The sequence below is a fragment of the Strongylocentrotus purpuratus genome, unplaced genomic scaffold (genome assembly GCF_000002235.5).
Source record: "Strongylocentrotus purpuratus isolate Spur 01 unplaced genomic scaffold, Spur_5.0 spur5_scaffold_15, whole genome shotgun sequence".
NCBI classification, from domain to species: Eukaryota; Metazoa; Echinodermata; class Echinoidea; order Camarodonta; family Strongylocentrotidae; genus Strongylocentrotus; species Strongylocentrotus purpuratus.
The window spans coordinates 34,204,807-34,216,358 of NW_022145600.1; the positions used below are offsets into that span (position 1 = coordinate 34,204,807).

At 37.7% G+C, this 11,552-nt stretch overlaps 1 protein-coding gene across 2 annotated transcripts; it reads right to left on the reverse strand.

The window, feature by feature from the left end:
• Positions 1-939: 939 nt before the first annotated feature.
• Positions 940-5,775, reverse strand: LOC579294 (transmembrane emp24 domain-containing protein 4). Of its 2 annotated transcripts, none has more exons than XM_011673356.2 (5): positions 5,592-5,775; positions 3,114-3,340; positions 2,520-2,666; positions 1,758-1,945; positions 940-1,720 (listed from the first exon to the last, which is right to left on the reverse strand). In XM_011673356.2, exons 1-4 carry the CDS (start codon positions 5,722-5,724, stop codon positions 1,796-1,798), a joined length of 657 nt encoding a protein of 218 aa, XP_011671658.1. In that variant the 5' UTR covers positions 5,725-5,775; the 3' UTR covers positions 940-1,720; positions 1,758-1,795. The 2 variants fall into 2 exon arrangements, with proteins under 2 accessions (XP_011671658.1, XP_030842153.1); XM_030986293.1 differs by having other exon boundaries at positions 940-1,719; positions 1,753-1,945.
• Positions 5,776-11,552: the final 5,777 nt, after the last annotated feature.

Consider the following 11,552-nt stretch of genomic DNA (forward strand, 5'->3'; position numbering starts at 1 on the left):
TACAGAAGTATGGTAAATATATTGCCAAAACATTTAATGTGGCTCATTTACAGCACAGAAAAAAAGGAAAGAAAACAATAAGAAAAGAACAGAGTAACACGATACGAATCTAGGTAGCACCTAGTCTACAATAAGTATTGATAAATATCAATATCACACTGGCTACATGATAAAAATGTATGTGTATTTGTACAAGATACTTTTTTAAACATTGGATTAAATTCATGAAACAAATAGAGTATGTAGGAAGCGAAATTACATAAAATAATGGGAAAAAAGTTGATAAAGAAATGCAATGACAAAATGCACTAGAACACACAACTAGCTGATACACCACTGGCAAATAAGGGTATAATATGACATATAAAGGTGTGTCCAGAAGTAAACACATTGTTTTTAATCTGTCATGGCTTGAAATATCATACAGTCAAATAGATAGCCAGAGAGACATTGTCTTTGTGTTAAAGGATGTGAGTTGATGTTCTTCCGGCTCTCAACAGACAAGAGGCTCAGCTCTCTCTTTTTCAACATCAAATTTTCAATACTTTTGAAACTTAGTACAAATGCATGGCCTGTATAATCATCTACTCTGGAACATGCCGTGTACAAACATACAGATTCTGAACTGCACAAAGTTTATGAAAACCACCACATGTAAAGCTAGTTAATTATTTTCTCATATATTTTAATTCACATGAACAATATCAAGGTATAATCAGTGAATAACTTTAGGTAATACTTTGAAAGGCTTGTTGCCGTAAAATAGGCCAAATCAGGCTCATTTTGCTACAGTTCCTTTCCATGAAATATAAACTGAAATATAGACTGATCCCGCCACCCATCTTCTCCAATCGGCGCTATAGTTCTCCTTAGAACTATAAGCTAAGAAAGATAACCCACAGTCCTTTTCAAGACTCTACCAACAGTCCTTTTCAGGACTACACACCCTCAAGAAAGAGAAAGATTACCGAGAGTCCTTTTCAGGACTCCTCAATCCTCCCTCTCTCTCACATGGTGCATTCGCAAGCCTACTGTATAGACTGATTCTGTCGATGAAAAAATTAAGCTATGTTCTACATATAGTGCAAATTTCACATAACAATGCTCGATGTAATGCGATGCACATGTATAATTATTGCGAGGAAAAATGTAAGGAAAAAACGAAACAAACAAAAAATCTCTTAATGCATTAAGGACAAAATCTATGAAGAAGGTATAATGAGGCATGATGAATAGGCAATGTATTATAATGTAAGCCAGAATCAAAGAGGATACATTCAATATACTAGGCTGATTCCAAATTAAGAATTCAATGACATAAATATGGTGTAAGAAACAACGCCCCTCTTAATGGTAAGGACCTATCCACATGTTTATGACACTAGAAAATTTGGAGGAAAAAAAGGAGGAAGTATATTTCTTCTTTTGGGAATATTCAATTCTGTAGTCATATTCCAGATTGTATGTCAAATGAGTATAATTCAAGTGTCCAAATGTAAACCAAACAACATTCATAATCTTATTTTGACTCAACTGTGAAACAACGTTTCTATGGAAATGGATGGGGATCAAACTCTAGTAGAGCTAGCATGTCTGCACGGAACTTTGTAAACAAGAAGCAAAGATAGAAAGCATCATCTGAAAAAATCTCATATCTGTCCAGAAAATTTAAAGAGGGATTCCAAGAACAAAATGCGACTTTGACATGCTAAACAATATCCTCTGTGATACTGGCATACATTATGCTAAACAATATCCTCTGTGATTCTGGCATACATTATAAGTTGATGGTGAACTATACTAATTTCTTTGCTTCAAAGAATCCCTTCAGATGCCTCATTTGCCAGAACCCTGTGACTAGTAGAATGACGGTCTGGGCGATGGACCACCATAGAACCCTCTGGTTTGTACTCTCACTCGTCGTTCGGAACCTCTCCTCACGATACTGAATAAAAGAAAGAACAAGAAAGAATCAATTAAATGAAAAATCTAATTAATTATTTAGTCAAAAGGAAACTATTCTCGTAATATGTAGGAAAGTGTTAATTGAAACAGGAACTATACCGTCAGTGGGCAGTATAGCATTTTTAGAGCAAACAAAAAAGAAAACGTTAAAAATCAACCTCTAACCTAAGCTGATTTTAACAAGTTCACTGGACTGAAGGTTATAGATCTTTACTTCTGGAAACTAAATTTGATTTTGAAGAAATTATGCAAGTGTCATATACATCCGTAGGCCATTGCTGCACAAAGCGGTCTCCTTATGTTATCATCATCATCACCAATATTCAGTCAAAGTAACGATGTCTTTAACACTAAAGTTTTTTTTAAGCAGATATTTCAAGAGCTTTATACCTTAGTCACAATGCCAAACCAATATGACACCCAATTTCGAATGAACGACTTTTGAACCAACCAATTCTTTTCCTTTTGGGGTAATGAAATGTTATGTTTTGCCTGTTGTTGGTCTGATGACAGTCTTGTTGTAATGGCCGAGGTTTTAATAGATCTTTACTCACCCTTTGGTAGTTCTGTTCCTTCTTGACCTGTTCGACCTGATCCAAAAGCTGCCTAACTCTGAGCTGAAGTTCTGTTAATTTATCTTTCTCCGCAATCTCCTTATAATCATTAGCATGCTCTCCAACCTCGATGTCAAGATGAATTCGCTGAAATAACAAATTCAAGAAACTTTTTAGAACTACATTTATTGACTATTTTCACAATGCCAATGAAACTACTAAAATTGTCATTCCAGGATTTTTAAAGAAATGAAAAGAAATTACTTCAGGCTCCACTCACTTTCTTAATTATATTGTACAAAACAAAGCTCCTGTATTACATTTACCGTAGTTCAGACACCTAAATTATTCTAGAAGTATTGATAACAAAGATACATGGGTGCAATGAGTGATTCTGAAAAGCTTAAAAAGAAATAGATTTCTGGTAAAACATTAGAAAGTGCTTTAAATTACTGAGAAAATTGAATTTTACCACACCAAGCCTGAAGAGCACCTACCAACAGAAATGTATTGTTTACACTGCTTAGAACTTAGAAGCCAACTATAGCCTACACAACCCTGACTTAAGTAACTCATAATAAACTGACTACTCACCAGTTTAGAGGCACCAAACATTGACCACTTGGTAGAGTTTGAGTAGAGGCACAGCGTATGTTCTCCCGGTGTGTGTGAAGTGAACGTGAATCTCCCTGAAGAGCTGTACATCTTCGATAGAATCATTTTATCTTCAGGATCTCGAACCTCCACATGCATCCCAATGCCAGGGCTTGATGGTAGGAAATCATTCTTGTTCTTGTCAAATATCTGAATTTTGTAGTTTCCTGTAATCAAGAGAGGATCAGAGGATGAAAAGATGATAAGTTTGAGTCAACTTCTTCAACAAGTAATTGGTATCGTACTTCTCATCATCATTTCAAGTCATCACACTAGCTGTTTCCCCAGTGTCTAGCACATGTTGGGAAATTTTGGGATGCTGAATTTTAGTGGGCTAATACCGGGTTGCTTGCAGCCTTGCACAGTGTGAATGTGCGAGCGTGCGTACACATTTATTTATCAATTCACCACTTTTGGAATGGAATACAGGTGTGATGCTTTTCATAGGGGTCCACTCACATTTAAAAGAAAATGCATGGATGGAACTGGTTAGCACAATCAAATTTGGCATCCCGTCATTCAAGCATCACCATATTTCAGTGCTGCACTGCCCACTTGGCAGCACATTCCGAAAACAAACAGGTAAGAGCTAAGAGGTCAATGTTTGTATCGTGTAAATCTTACTGCAATATTCTACATGCACAACATTGTGCGGAAGGTGAGTTATTTTAATCTTGAATTGCAAAGATTTTTTGGATAATTTGGAATGGAAGGGTATATTTGCAAACTTTGAAGCCACTTTACACTGTTTGGTGGTGTGTGGGAAGAGGAAATGTAGAACCTGTTTGATTGTTTGTTCATGTCACTTTTCAAGCAGGAAAATGGATGCCAATTAAGGCTTGGTGATAAACATCATATTGGGAAAATTTTGATAGGGTTATAATAAATAATAATGAACAAATCATCAGTATTATTAATTATAACCCTGACACTAACCCTATAAACGGTTAGCATGTGAGTGCATGTGCAGGTTTAGCGCTCACATGCTGTAAATTTTAGGTGTCTGTCGCAAAAGGAAATCTTTCTAAATATTACATGTCAATGTCATCACCAAGATGTTGGATTAATTAAGCTTAAGCCAAGGCTAGTCCGACAGATAATTGACATCCTTTTCACCATCAGTACCAATCACCAAATGAGACTATTAAAGACAAGAAAAAAATCGTGTCTAGAACATAGTCAAGTAGAAACTAGACTCGTTATTATTTCACGATTTCATAATCAATCAATCACATTAAGATTTCAGTATCATTATCATATGTTCTCAAAATCATGAAAAATTTAGTATAGTTTCTCAAGTGAAATTCTTCAGCAGTCTTCCCAAAGCCAAAGTTCAAATTTCAAAGACTCGGCTCGATCGTCTCACTCTGACCAGGGAGGTGAAAGAAAGGAGGCGAAACTCTTGTAATTTATTCAAACGCTTTTGTGAGTTCTAAAGCGTAACAATGGGATGTGTATCATTCCACCTGGCTTTGAATTTCCAGGCTCCGAACCGCGCTTCCACTGCGGGGACTTTCGGAAGCCAGGCACCAGTTTTACATTTATTACAAAATATTGAATTACCGGCAAAATTTCAGTGTAAATCAAAACTTTATATGGGGATTGTATTGGGAATAGTGCATCAAACAAATTTTCAAATTTAGTACTCGGTCCTTCCTATAATTTGTGTGCCAGAGTTGGTAAAAGAAAAATTACTTCCCGACAAAAATTCAATATTTCAGGATAATGCGTTAATTTGTGCATGTTTTAATGTCACATTATTTAATCCATGATTTACAATCTTCAATAACATTAAGTTTGTTAATGGGTGTTTTCACGTATTTTTTATATTTTTGAAGTTAAAAAAGGATGAAATTACACAAGTTTGTGTTCGCTTGTTCTACTCTTTACACATTCACTAATGGATGAGAAATAATTGAAAGGGACAGCGAACAGTTGCCGTGATACCATTTTCTGATGTAGGAATTCTGAAATCTGAAATTTCATGCGCTCTTTTATCTCACCACCTGGTCAACAGTTGCAGATTAGCGCATAACTTTTCGGCGGCTTGGAGCATTGGGTCAAAGGAGAGCAGCTTGATTCCAGTCCTTCTCTCTCACGTCCCTGCTCTGACCGACTCTCAGTCTCAGCTCATTCTCGATGTCTCACACAAAGAAAAATCAAATTAATTAAGATTTCGTCCTAGTTTAGAGGTCTAAATCACAGTTTTGTCTACATAACTATGCTCTTTAAATGATATTTATCTCATGATCTCAGTTAAACACGGATTTACAGCCACTAACTTGTCGATTGAGAATCCAATGCAATGTCTATCGCTACCAATTTACCTAAATAATTTACTCCTTAGTCCCACCTGTACAAAAAAATCTTGTAAGAAACAGCTGGAAAAATAATGTTATTAACAGGTCTTATACTCACCGATGACCATTGTTTCATCGGGTATTTCCTCTATAAAGCATTTCTTTTCTGTTTCACCTATGTGGAAATACAAGCTCCATGCCGGCACGACGGCTAGAATTAATAAAATGAATGATAAAATTATTCTGGCCATTTCTAATCCGTATCCGTATTCACTTCCACGCACGCGAATGAGAATCTGCGCGCATGCGTACACCTATGCCACGTATAGATAATTAGATACAAAATGTATGTATGATTTTATACATACAGATATTAATAATGGATTCCTAATGAGTAATTGCATAAAGACTTAATACTTCACTTGTAGGTTTAAAGTCATCGAAATCATGTGCGTGATTCGTCTGGACTGATAATCCAAGTGTTTCATAATTCCATAATGGCTTCGTATTAATGTATCATTTGACATTTCCGTATTATGTGGATTTTACTTTTACAAAAGCTGAATCAACTCGATCAAATTCTCGTTCATTTGCTTACATTTTTTGGACATAAATTGCATTCTTTTCTTTTTTCTCCTTATCCTTTCACTTTTCACTCTTTCTTTCTTCTTTCTTCTCAATCCACTGACAAACTGAATATCACCATTTTATAATTTACAATTATTTTTTATTTTTTTCGTATTTTAAGTTATTACTGAATTTTTAAATCAACTGTTTTTAATGCATTTTATATGATATAATGTGAGCAATGTACTTTGAATTATTACTGAATTTTTAAATCTACTGTTTTAATGCATTTTTATATGATACATTGTGCCAATTATTGTTTAATAGTCTTTGGACTTTTTATTTAGTATATTTGTAATAAAACCGAAATTGAATTGAATTGAATTGAATTTCATATTTATGAATAGGTTTTATCAGAAAAAATATGGTGGTCTGTCACCACTGCATCATCAATTTCGAGGCACAGAAAGGAATATGGCCCCGTGCAGAGGCAGAGTCAACATGGGTGGCTCTTCGAAGGTGTAGTTTACTAAGTCACATCTCCCTGGTTTACTTGAAAAATGTTCCATCCTCTAGAATAGATCCCATGGATGCTCTGATAGAGGGGTTGGAGGATCTTTACGAATCAAGCGGCAGGGTCCTCAAAAGGGCATGGAGAATGTACCCCCCCCCCCCCTCCCCCTCTTTTTTTCTCTCATCTTTTTAAGGCGCCTGGAAGGTTAGGGGCATCTGAGCGCCCTTAGCTCCGGCCCTAGCTCCCTCTCCGTGGCAGTACGCCAGTGTCGATGTAGTAATATTATTAGATGAATTTTGGGTTTGGGGTGACGCGAAACTTGTTAGCTCGTAGAAAAGTGCCGTGACTATAAAAAAAAGGGGCCGGTTGAAAATTTTATAGTAGACAAAGACTGGCGCCCCCTCAATAACTGAACCGGCGCTACGCCACTGTATGTATGTAATATCTGTATCCACAGAGTTTTCTTCAATCTCGTGACAAATTTATCAATATCGGGCATGATGAACGCAGGCATTTTGATTAGATTCATGGCAATCCCAGGGGTCTCAGTCCAAAATAAAATACTGTAAGCATGCGTGACCAAGAAAACGCGTATAATTTTTTTTTTTTTTTGTTAGTTAAGGGGTTAAGAAAAATTTCGGTTACATCAGTTTGCTAATGTAAAAACACATTTGGAAGTGCACAGGTTGATGTTATTGCTTCTCTATTTAAATAAACGTTTATGTTGTGAATTTCCATCACAAGCGCAATTTGATTTATCGCATAATCGTACATTTTCAACAACTGCAATGGTAATCCCTATCGCACTTCAAAATGCTTACTACAATCTTACAATACTTGTAGGAGTACTCTTTGGTTAAATAGCCGTTTAGGGTGTATTTTTTGGGGGGGGGGGAGGGGACACGCAAAATCCTCATTTAGGGTGTATTTTGGCTTCAGAAGAAATCCTCATTAATTTTTAGAGGGTGTTTAGAAAACCTGTGGTCGAGCATGCTAACAGACATGACGGATGTCAGTAAACAGTGCTTGACTTCGTAATTGAATTGTCGGAGAAGTACCCCCTCACATGCAAGTTCACGCATACAAATCACTCTTGGCGTGTTCATGATGATTTCGGCCTGCCAGATAACAATCCCTTCGTTCGGATCTGAACAACCGATGTTGTCATAATCACAAGCAAACATCAAAATAATGTTGGATATATACCTTCAGAACTCGAGTAGTCACGGTATAGGTACTGTAATAGTGCCCTTCTAAAAGAACAAAATTAACAGTCTCTCCATTAACTTATTACTGAATTTTTTTAATCTACTGATTTTAATGCATTTTTATATGATACATTGTGAGCCAATTATTGTTAGTCTTTGGACTTTTTATTTGGTATATTTGTAATAAAACCGAAATTGAATTGAATTGAATTGAATTGAATTGAATTGAATGCCACATTCTCACATGATATACTTGTTTTTGTTTTTTAATGTAATCGCAATTCCTTGCAACATGATGATGGTGATGATGGTGACTTCTTGTATAACGCTGGTGTCCGCATCTGCTGGGCGCGCTTGATGCTGGTCTAACATGTTTTATTGTTATTTTAAAGGATACTGTCAATGTCCCATTGCAGGCCAACAAATGAAAAAGTTAAATTCCAACGGCATTAGAAAGATAATACTAATTTAGAACTTGCCTCAAAACGAAAAGGACTTGAAAATATCTTTTTGTGGAAAAATAACGACCGTTAGTTGTGAATCGAATTTGGCGATCGCGGTCGTTTAATTAAAAAGTCAGATTTTTAGACCATTGTACCGAAAGGTTGTATGTTTTGTACTGCGCAAAGGTTCAATCAGATTAATTTTGGCCATTACAAGAAGTATAGGTTATTGATGTAGACAAATGCTCATGTACCATTTATAGCTTATATTGTGTATGTGTATTGTGATTACCAAAGAAAAAAACAAGTCAGTCACTCACTCACTCAATTAGTGTCTGACAGTGCATGGAGTCTAGAAAGTAGACGGGTTGCCTTGCATAATTTAAATACTATAGGACACTGCTAACGTTTAAATTTCACAGATAGGACACATAATGACATATTCATACTTCCTGCAAAGTTTGATGTTGGCTGCAAAAGGGATACACTCAAGGGTGTCGATTTGTATCCGTGGTTAGGGGGGGGGGGGGGGGGATGACAGGTGCCAAAATATTTTCGGCAATGGATCAAAGCAACCAAGGGGTAGAAGCATGTGCCAGGTTGTACCGCCCTCCCCAAGCGCGTAGCCAGGATTTCATTTTAGGGGGTCGGTAGTGAGCTAGCGAAGCGTGCGAAGCGCGCTCCCTATAGGGGTTGGGTGCAGGGAGGGAGGAGTTTCCCCCCTCCCCCGCGAAGCGCGGAAGCTTTGACGTTTCATTAAATTATTAGAGAAAGAAGACGATTTGTTGGACCGTTATCGACTCTTATTCCTTGTTTGAATCAAGTTCCCTTCCTCCGCGCATAGCGCGGAAGCTCTGACGTTTTATTAGATTATTAAAGAAAGAAGACGATTCGATGTTCCATTCTCGACTCTTAATCCTTAAAGTTTGAATCAAGTTCCCCTTCTTCCGCGCATAGGGCGGAAACTCTGACGTTTCGTTAGGTTATTAAAGAAAGAAGACGACTCGATGTACCATTCTCGACTCTTAATCCTTGTCTGAATTCAGCCCCCCCCCCCCCCCGCGCGAAGCGGGGAAGCTTTGACGTTTCAATAAATTACTACTCTTGATCCTTGTCTGAATTCATTTTCGCCCATCCCGCGCGAAGCGCGAAAGCTTTCACGTTTCATTAAATTATTAGAGAAAGAAGACGATTCGTTGTAACGTGTCCTTGTCTGAATTCAGTTTCCCCGCGCGGAAGTTTTGCATTTCAATAAAACATTACTCTTAGTCCATGTCTGAATTCATTTTCGCCCATCCCACGCGAAGCGCGGAAGCTTCACGTTGCATTATATTATTAGAGAAAGAAGACGATTCGTTGTATCGTGTCCTTGTCTTAGTGCAATTCCCTCCGCCCTCTCGCGCGGAGCGCGGAAGCTTTGACGTTTCATTTAATTATTACTCTTAATCCTTGTCTGAATTCATTTTCGCCCATTCCTGCGCGAAGCGCGCAAGCTTCCACATTTCATTACATTATTAGAGAAAGAAGATGATGATATAGAATTCAGTTTCACCCTTTACCGCGCGAAGCGCGGAAGCTTTGACGGTTCAATAAATTATTACTCTTAATCCTTGTCTGAATTCATTCTCGCTCATTCCTGCGCGAAGCGCGCAAGTTTCCACATTTCATTACATTATTAAAGAAAGAAGATGATGATATATAATTCAGATTTCCCCTTTACCGCACAAAGCGCGGAAGCTTCGACGGTTCAATAAATTATTACTCTTAATCCTTATCTGTATTCAATTTTGCCCATCCCGCGCGAAGCGCGGAAGCTTTACATTTTCATTAAATTATTAGAGAAGGAAGATGATTTTGTGTATCGTGTCCTTGTCTGAATTCAGTCCCCCCCCCCCCCCCCCCCATCCCGCGCGAAGCGCGGAAGCTTCGACGTTTCGTTTGATTATTACTCTTAATCCACTTCTGAAATCACTTTCAACCATCCCGCGGATAGCGCAGAAGCTTTCACGTTTCATTAAATTATTAGAAAAAGAAGACGATTTGTTGTATCGTGTACTTTGACGTTTCATTTAACTATAACTCTTAATCCTAGTCTGAATTCAGTTGCCCCCCTCCCGCGCAATGCGCGGAAGCTTAGTCGTTTCACTTAATTATTAGAGAAAGAAGACGGCTCGTTGTACTGTTATGAATATTAATCCTTGTCTGAATTCAGTTTCCCCACATGAAGTACGTTTGGAACGTTCGTTCGCAAATCTTTGCATGCACAGCCCGAGTGGTGGGTAGCATAATATTTAGCTCGTTGCTCGTTGCTCGTTCCTTTTTAACGCTGCGGCTTTGCATTTGGCGCGCTGCATTTCTATGATGCTGTTGATTGAATAAATTCATAAATTCCTGATGAAGCCGTATGAGCGAGAATTCAATTTATTCTTGTCTCATATACGGTTATCTCATTTACTTCGTATATTTATGTATTATGAAAATGAGATAACAAAATGTGTATATTGGTGGTTATCTTGCGAGTAATAACCATTAATACTACTCTCATCGGGCTCTCATCATTAATTTTTCTCTTCATTTTTTTTTTTTTTTGATGGTGAATTATTGGGGGGGGGGGGGGAATGATTGTACAGGCCACCCCCCCCCCCCACCTGAAATATTGGGGGGGGGGGGATATATCCCCCCATCCCCCCGGGATCGACACCCATGGATACACTACCTTTAAACTCATCAAATTCTTACACCAAGCGGACAGCGACATACTTTAGTAATGGGTACATTATTATTATTATTATGCCATCGCTATTCAAGAATGGTTTAATATCATTATTATTATTATTATTATTATCCCTCTCTCTCTCTCTCTCTCTCTCTCTCTCTCTCTCTCTCTTTTTCTCTCTCTCTCCCTCTCTCACTCTCTCTCTCTCTCTCTCTGGCTTTAATACAATTGTCCCTCTCAATCCACCCCTCCCATGCCTCCCCGTTTATTTTCATCTTGTTGAAGATACAATTATGCCTACTTTTGAAATAAAGGTATAGCAAGAAGATCTAACTGTATTCACCCTGCACTCTAAAAACTCAAATGTTAAATCGTCATTTAAAAGGGCTGAGGAGTGACAACCTTTTCAAAATGTCAGATCTACACTTTTAACATGCTGGATTCAAACCTTTATAGTGTTGGATCCAGCATGTTCAAAGTGTAAATGTACCATTTTGATAATGTTGTCACTCCTCATCAGCCCTTTTAAATGGTCATTTAACATGTTAGTTTTTAGAGTGTGGGATATAGAGAGAGGGGGAGAGAGAGCGAGAAAGAGAGAGAGGGAGAGAGAGAGAAAGAAGGGGATAGC